General features: G+C 37.4%; 3 protein-coding genes across 4 annotated transcripts; all 3 read right to left on the bottom strand.

Moving 5' to 3' along the window:
* Nucleotides 1-144: 144 nt before the first annotated feature.
* LOC107843158 (wall-associated receptor kinase-like 20) lies at nucleotides 145-3,273 on the bottom strand. 2 transcript variants are annotated; one of them, XM_016687355.2, is made up of 2 exons: nucleotides 941-3,273; nucleotides 706-870 (listed from the first exon to the last, which is right to left on the bottom strand). In XM_016687355.2, the coding sequence occupies exons 1-2, from the start codon at nucleotides 2,445-2,447 to the stop codon at nucleotides 851-853; spliced, it is 1,527 nt and encodes a 508-aa protein (XP_016542841.2). In that variant the 5' UTR covers nucleotides 2,448-3,273; the 3' UTR covers nucleotides 706-850. The 2 variants fall into 2 exon arrangements, with proteins under 2 accessions (XP_016542840.2, XP_016542841.2); XM_016687354.2 differs by having other exon boundaries at nucleotides 145-3,273.
* A 153-nt stretch (nucleotides 3,274-3,426) lies between these two features.
* On the bottom strand, nucleotides 3,427-12,693 carry LOC107843159 (peptidyl-prolyl cis-trans isomerase FKBP16-4, chloroplastic). Its single transcript, XM_016687357.2, has 10 exons — nucleotides 12,473-12,693; nucleotides 10,897-11,043; nucleotides 9,919-9,974; nucleotides 9,778-9,833; nucleotides 9,516-9,573; nucleotides 8,703-8,777; nucleotides 7,792-7,881; nucleotides 6,331-6,408; nucleotides 3,772-3,812; nucleotides 3,427-3,647 (listed from the first exon to the last, which is right to left on the bottom strand). The coding sequence occupies exons 1-10, from the start codon at nucleotides 12,543-12,545 to the stop codon at nucleotides 3,620-3,622; spliced, it is 702 nt and encodes a 233-aa protein (XP_016542843.1). The 5' UTR covers nucleotides 12,546-12,693; the 3' UTR covers nucleotides 3,427-3,619.
* Nucleotides 12,694-13,703: 1,010 nt separating this feature from the next.
* On the bottom strand, nucleotides 13,704-16,717 carry LOC107843160 (protein CHUP1, chloroplastic; the record flags this gene model as incomplete). Its single annotated transcript, XM_016687358.2, has 2 exons — nucleotides 13,704-14,442; nucleotides 16,247-16,717. Coding segments are annotated over 2 exons (816 nt in total), but the record flags the coding sequence as incomplete, so codon positions are not given.
* Nucleotides 16,718-16,720: the final 3 nt, after the last annotated feature.

The following is a 16,720-nucleotide window of genomic DNA, read 5'->3' as shown; positions in this document are numbered from 1 at the left end:
AGAGGCTGTGTTTATAACTCGAACCCGTGACCTCCCGGTCACATTACAACAAATTTACCAGTTACGCCAAAACGCCCCTTCTCCACTTTTCTAGTTTACTGAAAAGAGGCATCTGATCCTTTATATCTTTATCAACTTTTCCAGTATAATGAAACAGCATAGTCTATTCAGGCATATTTTTCAGTACAATAAAACATCTCTACACTAATATGAATATTCAAAGATCAAGACCAGTGGTGGATCTAGAATTTTTCTTCGAGGAGTTCGAAATTTCACTGTAGCTGCAAAATAGTGAATTAATTAAAAAATGGCAGTCTGCACGCCCCAACGGGATCGAACCCGTGACGTGGGCCTTAAGCAAGAGGCCCAAGAAGTGCAACAAATGGCACTAAGCTATCTAACATTATTGATTTTGGTGGTTCAAATTTAATATATGTACATAAATATAGATTTTCTGTCTTATATATACAACTTACTTTTTTGCCGAGGGGGTCCGGGTGAACCCCCTGGGTACCACGTGGGTCCACCCCTGATCAAAACCAGTGACACTTTTAACTAACCTCAATAGGCTCTTCTTGATGAACTATTTCACTTATGTAGTGAAGTTGCTGAACAACATCTTTCATGCAGGGTCTCTCGGACTTCGTTTCTCTTAAACACGCGAGTCCAAGTGCCAAGAACGAGTTCATACCAGTCGTTACATTAGTCGAAGGCTCCTCGCCAAGCAAGCGCCTGTCGACTACTTCCATAACTGATGAACCATGGTTTTCTTGTTGAATGACATGAACAACCAAGTTGACACTATTTTCGTCTCGTGTGAAGTCAACTGCCTTCTGAGAAGTAAGAAGTTCTAGTAACACAACCCCGAAGCTGTAAACATCACTTTTATCGGTTAGCTGGTAGTTCCGAAAATATTCAGGATCCAAGTAGCCTAACGTACCCTGAGCGCAAGTGGACACGTGACTCAACCCCGGACAAGCCAATCGCGATAGCCCAAAGTCGGAGACTTTGGCATTGTAATCGTTGTCCAAGAGTATGTTTGTCGATTTGACATCTCTGTGGTAGATGGGAGGGGAAGCAGCTGAGTGAAGATAAGCTAATGCTTCTGCAGTTTGTGAAGCAATTTTCAACCTTGTTTTCCAGTCAAGAAAGGCGGAATACTTACCGTGTAGATGATCGTGGAGGGTTCCGTTGGAAATGTACTCGTAAATCATCAAAGGCTGTTCAGCTTCTACACAGCAACCTAAAAGCTTGACGAGGTTCCGGTGATTAACTTGAGAAAGTATCCCTACTTCATTGAGTACTTGTTGAGTGCTCTTGATATTTCCCACTTTGGCTAACTTTACTGCTACGATTGTTCCATCGTGAAGCTCGCCCTTATAAACTTCTCCGAAGCCACCATGCCCCAAGATTCTGTCTTTCGAGAATCCATTTGTAGCTTTCTTCATCTCCTTGAGAGAAAACATCCTGGCCGGTTTTCCACCGTTGTTTGATTTTAGAATGTCTTCTCTTGCCTTGGCAAGCCTAGCCCTCGCTGAGGATCGTCCTGATTTTTTCAAAGTCACTGCAATCACTACAACAGCAAAAGCCAAACACAAGGCTATCGCAATAGCTATATTTAATACAAAACCAGAATGTTTCTTCTTCACGCAGTGTCCTAAACTTTGGTTCCAGTAATAGCCGTGATTGCAAAAGCAGCGGAAGAAACCATTTTTACCAGAGCGCGAACATGTAGAAGCTCCAGAACAATCAGATTGTGATTTACAGTGTGGCTCCTGTGGCGGAGACCATTGTATTTCCAATCCCTCCTCCCATTCATTGGCCGGCTTCTTAGCATCCAAGTGTAGAATGCTTCTAAATGCTCTGCAGCCTGAGATATGTAGACGTATCTTGTACGCTGAGGGCATACCGCCAGCAATAAACGTGCAACATGGATCAACACCACTTGCACACTGAAGTTCCCTTTTAGCATCTACATGCCCTGAGCTGTGCAGATACTCATGGCACAAGCTTGAAGGCGTGCAGTTTAAAGGGGACACGAGAAGCCGAGGAGAACAGTTAAATAAGAAGATAGTGTTAGAAGAAGTAACGTTAAAAGGAAGAGTTTGGTTCAACCACAGTCCCTCGCTCACTGGCATGTCTTGTGTAACACAGGTACCAGGCAACCAAGGTGACGGTTGCACCACCATACGCTGGAACGATGGCATAATTCTGAGGATGGCATAAGAGCTTCCGTTAAGGGTATCAAGATAGAGCTTGTGAGAATGAGGATCACAACGAATGGAATAGTCAAGGTTGCCACAGCTGGGATTCGTGCTCAACGGATATGGAACTTCTAGAGAACCACAGTTTGGACATGTCTTTTGGGAATAAGCGTAATGAAAGAAGTGGAGTAACAGTAAGACATACAGGTTAGTTTTCCTCATGCAACGTATAGTAATAGTCATTTTGTGAGAGCAAAGAAGAAGTTGAAAATATTATGGTAGAAAGAATTTCGAAAGTGGGTAATTATAGGCAAAGGAAGAGAATAAAGTGAAACGGCAGCCCGGTTCACTAAGATCCTGCTACGCACGGGGTCCAGGGAAGAGCCAGACCTCAATGCTCTATTGTATGCAGGCTTACCTGCATTTCTGCTAGAGGCAGTCCACAGCTCGAACCCGTGACCTCCTAGTCAAATAACAACAACTTTTACCGGCCCCTTTCAAAGAGAATAAAGTGAGTGACTGAATAATGGAAAAAGTATTCGAAAGAATCTACTAAACCAAAAAGAGTTGGCAATCATTGGGCAAAGGGATTCTTATCTGAATGCGACGGGCAGCGGAATATTTGTAAAATACCTGCAATTCAATTACCACTAGCATGGAAAGAGATCTCTAATCTTTGCTTAGCCCGAAAAGCGATCTCTAATCTTTGCTTATTATAAGAACTTCCCTACAACAACAACAAGAAGATACCCAGTGTATTCCGACAAAGTGGGGTTTGGGGAGGGTAAATTGTACGCAGTCCATACCACTATCTCAGATGAAGTAGTTTTCCGATAGAAAGAACTTCCCTAAATAAGGTTAATGACAGGGAAGTGAAGTCTAAGGATGATTTCAGTTCCACATAATCAATTCTCAAGTTGTCAACAAATAAACTTGTGTAGCAGTCCACTATTACTTCATCATTGTATAAAAATGCAGTCTGCAAGAAGTATGCGAACGACTGTAAAGATAAGTATAAGTCATCTTGGTAGACACTATAAATGTCATAATCTAGACGATGAGAAGCTAAGGATTTTGTCCAACGACAATAAAATTTGACACCTAACTGACTTCTGCAGAGCTGAATCGAAGTCTTAATGTTCATTGTACTAGTTATATCAGAATTTTCGCGCTGGCATTTCTATGGGACTATTCTCAAGCAAGTCCTTACAACACTTTTAAATGCTCAAAGCAACTTGAATCATATAAACTTAGAATGAGTTTGAACTATACAATATTAACATATTTAAGGGCATTTTCTTCGCAAAATACCAAATCCGAAGCAGATGTCTTTAGTATTCTCAAAATTCATACAATAGGCTGAGCGCTTTCGCAGGTGACAAATCAATATAACATGAAGTAGGTGAACACCGTGGTTATCCTTCAACAATTTTTACAGGAGTTCTGCGCCGAAAGAAAAAAAAACAAAAGTATGTACAGTAAATACATTAGACACCGAGGATAATGAAGTTCAACCAAAGAAATTAGTCCAATAATTTTTTGAATGTTTTAAAAGCTTACTACTCACCCGAATGGACTTTGTTTAATAGACAGCAGTTCAATATCCATCTGTAGATTAATGAATCAGTACGTGAGATAAGTAATCGAGATACAATGACCATATAATAACGTTAAAGATAATACTGTCCATTTCGAGAATAAGTAAATTATGAGAGATAAACGTGCAAAAACACATGGTAGAGAACTGATTTTTTCTGTGTTTGGGCTAGTCCGTGCGTAACTAGGGAAGAAAACTGTTCCTCTTAGATGTTAGGAAATAGTGTTATTATGACATATTGTAGATTTTTGTTTTCGCAGAGAGATGTGCATTGGTTCCCCTAAAGCTATATTGTAAGTCTTTAAGTATACAATGAACATCCGGTTTCTACTGCAACAAAATGTCTACTTATCGACTAGGTCTGGGTGCTATCGAGGTGGTGATCCTACATTCCCAGTTGATATTATTGTAGCACACAGCATGAAGGCAGTGCTTTGCGGAAGATTTTTCAGACTGATGAAGCCAAGAGGAAATATGCCAGGCGAAAAGTGGGATAGCCAAGGAACTTAACCTGTTTAGAAGATCAGCCCGATAATAAGTCAAAGCCTGTCCAGGTCTTTTACTAATCTCGAACTTCCTACCTCTACTCCGTTCTTTCTGATGAACTTACATAGACAGATAGCTATTCGATATTAACATTCAACTCGGCAAAACTACTGTGGCCCCAACTTCTTGTAGGCATTGGCACACAGATGAAGCTGATGAATGTAAACAGCGACACATTATTATTGAAGATCGTGCAAATCATTTTTACGTCATCTATCCTTAATGTGGGTCTTAGTTCCACGAAACATTCTTCAGAAATACTACTTCTGGTGCAATAGTATTGTGAGGGGGTATATGTAATGTTACAGTCTTGACACAAATTATAATTGAAGTTTTCTTTACAGTGTTCTCAGTTTGAGGTTTTCGTTCAAACTACGAAGTTTCTAGTTTTATCAGGCTACTGCAATATCACTAGCCATACGACGAAAATATGATGATACATTATCACAAGGGGGAGAATGTGCAGGAGGGAGTAGATTTTATGTTTTACATTTCGCTAAAAGGTTTAGCCCTATCAAATGTCATGGATTTGATCCTGCCGCAAACAAAAGCCTGGTATTTACGTGGAAAAGGATAGAGGGGCAGGTCCATTATCCACCGAGTCCTGAACCATGCACCACTGGTCCTCGGGGATTTCTCAGTTTCAAGAAAAGTTGAAAATTATTGAATAATAGCATTCTACTTCCAGTCGAGAACCTCAAAATGAACGCGTCCTGACATAGTCCAGCTTGTGCATAGATTCTCACCGTCAGTGCACATAACACTTTATTGTTTTGTTTTCACCTATGCGGTCCCAAACCTTTTTAGGATACCTCGCCAAATCCGTCACAAGTTCTAGTAACACGAGCGCTGTATTAAGTGCTATATCCTAGAGGTATGATGTCCTACTTTGCTAGTAAATCTTTTTACAAAATGAACAGATAAAACAATATAAGGCATGCTAATTATGTTACTAAATCATAAAAAGGATCTCGGGAACCTGCATAGCGAACCAAACACTGAAACAGATAGCTTTAAATTAGAACATAGGAAGTGCAAATGAATTACACTCTCCGTGATGATATCTTTTTGCAAGTCTGTCTCCATGAAAATATTTGTTTACCTTTCGATTAATTGTGCTTTTACAAAAGTAAATGACTTAAATCTGAAGAAATATTCAGTTTCGAAAAGGACTTGAAAAGAATTTTCATATAACATTTCTTCTGGAACGTTCTTTTTTCACATAGAACAAAGCTAACAAGTGACCACATAACGAAGAATATTTTAAAGATTATTCTATCTTTGTTTTCGGAGGTTTACACTTTTATGAGGTTGATGTATTTTGCACATCCACATACTTTTTCCAAGAAAGCTAAATTCCATACGTGGAGAATACACTTTTCTGTTGATAAGAATGTTCAGCATCAGTTAGATGCCAACAAGAGTTTTCTATTGAAGGAAACAAGATTCTCCCATTAGAAAGGTTTTCTGCTAGCCACATATTTGATGATTCCGATAAGGATTTCTAAAGTCATAATACATAAATAGACACTCAAACTTGGCTTCATCCAACTTTGACACATCTAGACACCTCAACTCGTCTCCATTGTGTCAGCTGAGCGCTCCAACTTACAAGCTGATCATCTGGACACCTCCGAAATTTATGTGCCACATCAGCATCGGGTGTCCACGAGGTATATTGGGACGAGTTGGGAGCGTTTAGTTGCTAGATGAGACCGAGTTGAGGTGTCTAGATGTGCACTCTCAAAGTTGGAGTACTTAATTGCTAGCTGAGGCCAAGTTTGAGTGTTTGTTTATCTAATATGCGTTCTAAAAGAGTGATGATGATGATCTTTCATCGTGAAAAGGTAAGACGGCATTTTCGCATTCCACAGACCAACTAAAAGGTTAAATGGACCATAATAGGTGCAAAAACAGTTGAATCCAAATGGCCTTCCTAAACTATTTAGGTATAAGCACATGAACGCAACGACAAAATCATACCTCAATTGTTGCGTTCGGAGGAATTTCCTGCACGCCTTTTTTCCCATAAGCTAGTTCGGGAGGAACTATAAGCAAGCGCTGCAAAAACAGAATGTTTTCATTTCAAATGTTTATCGCCTCCGTGTGAAGTAATTAACCAATCATCATTGATACAACTATGGAAAGTTAAATTTCATGGTCGGAACGGCATGACACATGAGTTCTGACCAAGTAGTTGTGGTCCAGCATTCTAAGCTCATGGAGAAAAACTTGAACCTTAACGACATTCTGATAATAAATGCTACGTATACTTAGAAATTCTTTCTGCAGTGAGTATCAAGTGCGCGATGATATAATTAACGGGACCCCACCTACACGTCCAACCAATTATGCCTCCATTCCAAACTAATTACTGCGGCTATATGAATCCTTTATATCCATGTTTGCTCTATTGGGGCACATCTCCATTTCAATAAGTATTACATACTGATATACTAGTCTCTATTTAGATAAGAAAGATTTGTGCAAAAATCAAACCTATCGTGAGTGTAACGCTAACAACTAAGTCGTATGCTCAACTAGTTTGTGTTACCTATATGGATCGTTTGCTTTATTGCGTTTAGTTCTTAGTTAAATTTGCATTTATCCTAGAGATCTCAGGTCTCTCGAGTCAACTTCCCCCGATGTTGATTTTAGGTCTACCACATCTCCTTTTAGCACATTCAATCATGACATTGTTGCACCTACGGATCTACGCATTTGTAGGTTTATGTAGGACATAACCATACCATCTTTGACTACATCCTCTCTACTTGTGCCATTTGTTGGATGTGATCATTTTTATCCTAATCTTGTATGGTACGTTCATCTCTAAAATCTGCATTTTGAGGACGCTCATCGTGAGCAAAGCCCAACATTCCCAATTATATAGCATTACTCGTCTCACAACCGCCCTATGGAACTTCAGTTTCAGTTCGTCAGATATCTTCTTATATGCTATAGTTTAGCAATCCCGCATGCCTCCATTAACCACTAAGCTACAGGTAAGCTGTTGTTCGTCTATCTTAACTAAATTCTTCACCACTACGCTACGTGTGAGTTGTTGTTGTTTCTGTCTTCTCTTTTTGCTATGGTCAACCCTCGTATGAACCCCTTCTAACCTAGGATCCCGGCAATGCCTTTTCCCACTTTGCTCCTTTGGTGATTCAAGCGCCTATTCTTTCCTTAGAAAACATAATAAGTGTTAGCTCCCTGAAAATGAAATAGTAGGAACAATTATAAATAGGTGTTGTTCGAATTGTTCCTACTCTTTCATTTTGAAGGAGCTAACACCGAAAAGCTTAGAAAACTTTACTAGTTGAATATTTATCATATTTTAGCATATTCGTCTCCTCGGGGAACTCCATTAGAAGGTTATGTTATGCAGTTCAAATGAGAAATATCCTGAATGTGATCAAAGTACAATTAAGCTAATTGTCTCACCTGCCCTCCTACGCGCATCCCTTGAACACCGAGATCCAATCCTTTAAGGACGTTTCCCTTCTCCGATTGACCAACGTCAAATCCATAAGGCTACAGGAAACAAAGGATATTCGATAAGAAACATGATGGTATCTCAAAAACAGAAAAAGTATGTCACATAGCATCACATACAATGCTGCCGAACCCAGCTATTTGAATTAACGACATCTTGAATCAAACCAGGCAAACTGTACAAAGTAGAGGAAAGTAAGAGAAGCTTCTATAGCTCTTCATATCTCTTAATGGATGTTCCCAGTATCACTTTCAAAGGGACGACTACGATACTCAAGAACTTGGAAAAAAAGACAGTATATTTTGGCCCTTACTTTACTCAATGTATTCAGAAATTCATAAATTTCTATGATATCGTTATCTTTATATCAAATAGAACGAGATCATGAGAATCGAAAAACTTCCAAATCAAGGACTAGAAAGTAACATAACCATAAAGATTACGTTGGCATTGTCCGAAAGAATGGAAACATCATGAATCTCCTAATTAAGCTAACGAGAATGTCATAACATGACTAACGCCGAGGAAGTTTTATACAAAATATTTCAAACAAAGGTGCATAAGTTTCTAATGTACTAATTGGTAGTTTTCCAAGGCGCGCCTTGACTAAAAGCTGAGCGGACTCTTCAGTTTCAATGCCGCACCCGTGTCGGATTCTCCATAGATAAACTACTTTTAGAGAATCCGACACGCACCTGTTGGCATTTTTGAAGAGTCCGAACTACATAGCCTTGAATAGTCATGCAATAGTATTTCATCGTTTTACATGTAGTAGGTTAACACACTCGAAAGTTGTATCTGATAACTGCCATATAAATCCTGAATACAGGTTGGAAAACATAAAGCGGATGTGTCTTACTGTTCCACCGCCAACGCCCATTCCTTGTCGACTTGTCATGAAAGTGATGTTCCTCCATTTAGCAACATAGTGGATCTAGAATTTTGACACAATACAATTCAGATTTTAAGAAGCAATCTGCAAACTAGATTCTAACAAATATATTATACTTGTGTATGAACGAAGAAACTGCAAAGCACGGAGAGATTACATGCATTAATATAAGGTTTCAGGGGCAACATCAACACGTGACACCCCTAACTGTTACGATAATCAAACAAAGTATCACCAAAATCATTAAACAGTTCGTCAAAGGTCTAAGGCATTCCTAGTAACCTACGAACTAAATAATTTAGATCGATGAAGCATTCACCGAGATGTCATTTTTAGCTTCATTTGACTATTTTGTAGTGGGATCAACATGATTGGCTATCCCGGTTCTTGTATAATTCTATCCTTAATACCACTCAGACAATATCATGCTCGCGTAAAGTTCAGTAAATCAGTGTTGTGGAATGAGAAGTAGCAACATTTCACCAGAACCTTTTAGGGCTCACTACGAAACTTGAACTTCAAACAAGATCCCCTGAAACTTCCATACGGAACAGAAATCGATTACCTGATTAGTTCTTAACTAAGTCCTACGGATCAATATTAGTGCATCTCATGTGATGCAATGATCTCACAGGTACATTTTACCTATACAATGCGCTTGACGGTGATTATTAATAATGTGATGTTGCATATTTAAGTTTATACATGTATGTTTTTAGAGATAAATCATAAATCAAACATTGTACTTAGATACTCAATTCAACTTTGGCACAACCGTACTGCAACTCTAGATCCCTTCACTGCTTCAGCTCCGGTGCCGACCTTCAAGTCATAATACCTGAGAGATTTACACCAAAGAATAAAGTGAGCAAATGTGTACATTATATGTTGAATTAAGATATTGCGGTCCCTAGACTCGATTTAGCTACATTAATCTCGTTTCAAGTCCAACGGAACCTATAATCTGTGTAACAATCAAATGTAAAAGGAAATCCGAATGTAGGGAAAACAGTACTTAGATGCTTCGAAATTGTATACTAACTTTAGACCATTAGGAAGGGTTTTGTACTCGCTCTCCGGTATTTTTGCCCCCCTAAGCTGCAGCAAGAAAAATACACAAGTTCCGTAAATACAGAAGAGGAGAATCTCAACATCATATAACGCAGATGGAAGTTATTCTTACAGCTCGTCTGCTCGTGCTAACAGCTCCAGCCACATCGCAAAGACAAAAGGAAGCAGCTGAACAGCGAAAGAGAGCAAATAAGTAACGATTAAGAAGTCAGTCTACCATCCGGTGCACGAAGCATCTTGCGTAGGGTATACGGAAGGGCCGCACCTCAAGGGGGTGTGAACTAAGTAACGGTCCATCAAAAGAATTGAATCTTGAAAAGTAATCTGAAACAACTACAACTACAATACTCTGAATCGAAAAACTCATATAATAAGATACTCCCTCCGTTTCAATCTGGTCTGGTTTTACCTTAGCATGGAGTTTAATAAAATAGAGAAACTTTTGAATTTTATCGTCTTAAACTAAAGATACGCAAAATGTACCACAATATTCTTTAATCTTGTCGTTTTAAACATTTCGCGTGGAAAGTTGATTTTAAGGAGTTGCCAAAAAAGAAAAGAAACATTCTTTTTAAACAGACTAAAAAGGAAAGTAAGACAACCAGATTGGAACGTAAGGAGAACCAATCAATACATTACACAAAACTAGAACGCAAAAGTATTAAAATGACAAGAAGGGAAAATAATGGAGGGTTTTTCTTTTTTATAATGGTGGTGTCCAAGCCAAGCTTGCACGCACCTCAACGACTAATCCGTCAACACCTACTTCCCCTCCCACCAGTACAGGTATCAGGTAGGACGGAGAGTTCTTTTTTTATGAACCACTCGTACAAGTTTTATCTATAGCATATAACAACTACACATGATTACACAACAACATAACAGGATAGAGCGCACGCAGACCTTACCCCTTATCTTGGGAGATAGAGACACTGTTTCCGATATACCCTCAGCTCAAGGGCGTCTACACATGATTAATAACAACAAATTTCAAGTAATTCTATTGATTCTAGTGTTCTACTAGTCAATGTGTTTTAAATGATGAAAATGTATAAACTGAAAAACAAGAAATGCAAATGAATTGAGTTACCAGCTATAAGCAGAGAACCCATAATTGCCCTTCTTCCTTCATTTTTCTGAGACAGAATTTCTTCCGGAGCATCAAAAGACGATGATTTTGACAAGCAAACACAAGGTAAAGTTATTCTACTCCAGTTAGCTGACAAAGTTCTGTTTCCTGTAATTTCAAGATTCAAACTTTAGCTGCAATAAATAAACATGACGGCCATGTGACTGTTACAGTAGACCGTTCATGGGTTCAAGCCGTGGAAACAACCTCTTACAGAAATGCAAGATAAGGTGGGTTCAAGCCGTGGAAGCAACCTCTTACAGAAATGCAAGATAAGGCTGTGTACAATAGACCGTTCACGGTTTCAAGCCGTGGAAACAACCTCTTACAAAAATGCAAGGTAAGGCTGCGGACAATAGAACGTTCACGGTTTCAAGCCGTGGAACAACCTCTTGCAGAAATGCAAGATAACGTTGTGTACAATAGACCGTTCAAGGGTTCAAGCCGTGGAAACAACCTCTTACAGAAATGCAAGATAAGGCTGTGTACAATAGACCGTTGTGGTCCGGCTCTTCCCTAGACCCCGTGCATAGCGGGAGCTTTAGTACACTGGTCTACCCAATAAACATAAGTTTCTTTTCTATAAGTTCTAGATTCAAACTTAAGCTTCAATTGATAACATGGGTCTATTTCTTGTTAGTTCAAGATTCAAACTTTAGCTGCAATCAATAAACATGACTGCCATATGTGACAGGAGGTCACGCGTTCAAGCTGTGGAAACAACCTCTTGCAGAAATGCAAGACAAAGACTGTGTACAATAGACCGTCGTGGTTCGGCTCTTCCCAGAACCCCGTGCATAGCAAGAGCTTTAGTGCACCCGGCTGCCAAATAAGCATAAGTTTTTTTCTATAAGTTCTAGATTCAAAATTTAGCTTCAATTAATAACGTGGATCTATTTCTTGTAAGTTCAAGATTCCAACTTTAGCTTAACATGGGTATATTCCTTGTAAGTTCAAGATTCAAACTTTAGCTTCAATTAGCAATCTTTCATCTTATATGTTTGCCATAAGTGGTGGAACCAGAAATTTTAATAACAGACGTTAAAATATAACATGTAAAAACATAAAAAAAAATAAGGGGAGTCAACATATAATAAATACACATAACAACTACAACAACAACATATCCAGTATATTCCACCAAGTGCGGTCTAGGGAGGGTAAGTGTACGCAGGGGCGGAGCCACCTTTAGCAAAGGATGGTCAGATGCACACCCTTTGCCACCGCCCTTCGCCGGAAAATATGTGGTGAATAGAGGTTAAATGTCAATTATAACGAATATATATTTAATTTTGCACACTCTTAACGTAGCTGAGAATAAAATTTGCACATCCTTCGCCAAGTTCCTGACTCTACCTCAGATGTGAGATAGAGAGTCTGTTTTCGATAAACCCTCAACTCAAGATAAAACAATACAGTAAAAGGCCAAGATACAACAGAAATTACAACATCCAATAATACCTAGACAAGATTCATCAAGTAATACAACTAACGATAACACATATACATAAAACTAAAAAAAAATTTAAAGAGTTACCTGAGAAGGGAGTTGAGGGGAGAGAATGGAGAAAAGGAGTGGATTTGAGTGGATGGTAGAGGAGAACATCCATTCTTGACAGTTGAGAATGTAAGAATAAAATTAGTTATGGTTCATATTAGGTGTTACTTAATTTTATTTTTTTGTTTCCATTGTCATCTTTTGTTAGAGGGAAAATACAGATAACATATTGAATATGAACCACAACTTATACTCAAACTTTAACAACTTCAATTAACATATATTCTTGAGATAAAGCATCAAGTGCCTCCCGGAACTATGGCCAAAATTGCTACGACACGATTTAAGTTTACGGGATTCTATTATCCCTAAACTCAATTTTATCATATTTTTGTCACCTTTTATTTACATAAAATGGGACCTACATCAAAAATGCCACATCAGCTAAAAAGGTTGACAAAAAACGTCACGTCAGCTGTATCAAAGGTGCCACATAAGCTAAAAAGATTGACAAAAGGTGTCGTGTCAACTGCAAAGATTGACAAAAACATACTAAAATTTAGCTCGGGGTAATAGAACCAACGTGAAGTTGTAGTGTATCGTAACAAATTTGGTCATAGTTCACGGGTACTAGATGCTTTGATCTATCTTTTTCAAGTAAACCATGGTGATCTGGTTATTTTGTGTTAGTGGCGGAGTCAGAAATTTTAGGAAAGGTGCTTTTGCCCTTTACTGAACACCTACCACAGCCAAGCTACATCCCTCAAATGCGCTAAGGTTGTTCAAAACTTTATATTTAACAAAATATAATAGTAGCATTTTACCTACATGCGCGGTATAATTTTCCGACAAAGGTTATTGATCTAACCTTCTTTAGTACAAGGTGGCTCCGCCCCTGGTTTGTGTGTGCTTCGACTAATTAGTGAAATATATATTACCTTCCACGATTATAGGTACATATCAACTATGTCCACCGTGGTTTGGATAGACGGAAAGAAATTATGTATTTCTTTCGTTTGTTTCTATTAACATTTGAACTTGAGACTTCATAGTTCTCAATGCACTTCATTGACCTGTGCATCGCATCACTGGCACATTGAGATCTATTTAACTTTAACGGTTAAAAATTAAGATCAAATTTTAACATTCAAAAATGCGTAACTTCTTGGTAGGGAACGAATTATTCTTCTTAGTGAACCTACTTGACGCAAGTTTAATTTAGTTTGGCTAATAAGTTTTTAGTATGAAATAGAGTAAAGCATCTAGTACTCCTGAACTATGATTAAATTTGCTACGACACATTCTAACTTCACGGAGGTTCTATGATTCTGAACCAAATTTTGTCAACCTTTTTAGTTGACGTGATATCTTTTGTCTACCTTTTTAGCTGACGTGACACTTTTAACGTGGGTTCCATTTTATGTAACAAAGGGTGTCACATCAATACAAAAGGGTGATAAAAATACGTTAAAATTGAGTTTAGGGGTCGAAGTGTGTCGTAACAACTTTGACCATAGTTCGAGAAGGTACTTGATTCTTATCTCTATGGAACAAAGCAGAACTAGAAGCCCTTTAACGAAATTTGGTGCAAACGTTCGATGCGGATAGGTTTTTACCAGAAACAAATCATCAAGGAAATACAAATATGTACACATAATTAGGCACTAGAACATGACTTTCTTGAACTTTTGTATCAATTTTTTCCTTTTTGAATGCTCGTTATTTGAATAAGATTCATTATGTCCAACTGATGAACTCCTCCTCAAGATTATTTCATGTACTTTTGGTGCAAATTCTTCAACAATTTCTCTATTTTCTTCTCCCAAATTCTTCAATTCTGGATTATTCATTTGCTCTTGATTTCTTCTCATTAATTCATGTCTTAAACATGCATTGCACCATTTTAAGTATATTAACTCTTTGTCTTCACTTGCTTTCTCCTTTTGCAATTGCTCAAGTTCATTTACCAATTCTTTGTGGTCTTCCATTGTTACCACTTCCACTTCATTCTGCAAAACAAATGAACATTTCAATACAAGGTACTCACAATATAAGCATCCAACACCCCCTTTCGAACTATGGCTAAAGTTGCTACGACACACTCTAATTTCACTATAGCCGTCAATATGGGCCAGACCCGTAGGGCCGGCCCGACCTGACCTGTAATTTAATGGAGTTGGGCTTCAATTTTTGTAGCCCATTTAAAAATAGGATTTTTTAGCCCGGCCCCTATAAGCCCGTGGCTCGTGGGGCTTGAGCAATATGGGTTGGGCTAGTCCATGGGCCGGTTCGTAAATCAAATACATTGGTCATTAATATTTTTATTTGGTTCAAAGAATATCATATCAAAATTTATTTAATTTCGCTGTTGGGATTATTTTTTGGGGTGTTGGAGATTTGATTAACAAGTATTAACATTGTGTAATAATATCTGGTAATATTTATGTTTATTAATATTCTAAAATTAAATTATAAAATATTATTTTTTTAAAAGTGGACTGACCCGTGAAGCTCGCAGCCCATAGAGTAATGATGTGGGTTTGGTGTTTTTTGGCCCATCATTTTGATGGGCTAGCTCGACCTGGCCAGTCAAACTCAAAACCCGTGTGGGCTAGATCGGATAGATTGGACCGACCCATATTGAAGCTCTAAATTTCACATGGGTACTATTACCCCTCTGAACTTAATTTTCACGTATTTTTGTTACCCTTTGTGCTGATGAGACATTTTTATTGCATAAAACTGAGGTCCACATCAGTTAAAAAGATGTCAAAAATACACTAAAGCTAAGTTCAGAGGCTAATAGAATCCCTGTAAATTGGAGTGTATCGTAGCAAATTTAGTCATAATTCAGAATGGTAGATGCGTTATCCTAGTTTCTCAAATCATCATTCAACTTTTAGTTTATTGCAATCAAAGTTGTAAAACGAATTTTTATAACAGAAAATAACTCGAATAAACATAAATATCACACACAAAAAAAAACGAAAAATGTTAGGTGAGAGGATATTAAGTAAGTTGAATTGTTTTTCTAGGCGGTGTCATCCCGAATATCCCACAAATTCATGAGATATTCATAAAATCTCAAATATCTCTACATAATTTCATAAACTCACGGAATATCATAAAGGGATTAAAACTCTGTCTTCTTTATAATCAAATACATCAAGAAGATCCACAAAAATTTAAATATTACTATATTTGAGAAATACGTTACTAACGACCCTCGAATTACGGAGAAAATCAATATCAAATTTAAATATTCCAACATTTGAGAAATATGCTGACAACTCTCTAATTACGGGAAAAATCAAGAGAAAAAATCAAGAAAACAACAAATTTGTACCCACATAAATTATTAATAAAAAATAATATTATTTTTTAATTTATTTGTGTTATTATAAAAATTTATTGAAAACAGTTAGGAAAAGTAAAAGTGAGTTGCTGACGTGATTATACTTACATGACAATTTTATACACGTGGCAATCTACTTGCATTTTTCCTCGTTACGATAGAAAAGATAAATAAATAAATAAATAACTATTAGGAATCAACGATTTTTTCTTTCTAAACGTCCTGTGTTTATTATCCCCCGCACTTAATCAATATTCGATATATTATCCACCCCCGAGCAATGTTAGTTATTGGTGGACGTTCCGTTCATCTATTGGTATTTGTATACAAATTTTCAAATGGATGAGGTTGATATATATATATATAGATATGCTTACATTATTTTTTTATCATAAACGTAAATTAACTAAAAGTTGAATGACCATTAAGCGAAATCGCGATATATTAAAAATACTTACCTTCTCCATTTTTAATTGCTGAATTTCCAATTCCATTTGCTTGATGACATGATCTTTAATTTCTAGCCCTTCTTGATTTCTTGTAATTTCAATTTCTTTTACTTCAAGTTGAAATTTTTGTTCTTTAATTTTCTTCAAAAGCTTCTTAACCTTTTTGTGAAGCAAACTATTTTCTGATTTTGACAAATCAAGAAGTTCCATAATTCTCAAATATTCAATTACCATGTATTGAAATCTTTGGTTTTCACCTTCCATTAGTGTAATTTCTTTACAAAAGTAGTCAACTTTATTGATCTCTAATAACAACTTGTGTTGCATGTCCATTAGTGCAATTTCTTTCTCTTTCAATTGTATATATTGTTGGAATTTGGCTTCACTATCTTCTTGAATTTTGCATTTTTCTTGCAAATCTCTATAAAGTGTACATGTAGAATAATGATCATTATCATTTCTTGGAACCGCATGAGCTGTGTT

The sequence above is a fragment of the Capsicum annuum genome, chromosome 9 (genome assembly GCF_002878395.1).
Source record: "Capsicum annuum cultivar UCD-10X-F1 chromosome 9, UCD10Xv1.1, whole genome shotgun sequence".
Taxonomy (NCBI): Eukaryota; Viridiplantae; Streptophyta; class Magnoliopsida; order Solanales; family Solanaceae; genus Capsicum; species Capsicum annuum.
The sequence above is the reverse complement of the archived record's forward strand: the minus strand, read 5'-3'. Positions and strand labels throughout refer to the sequence as shown.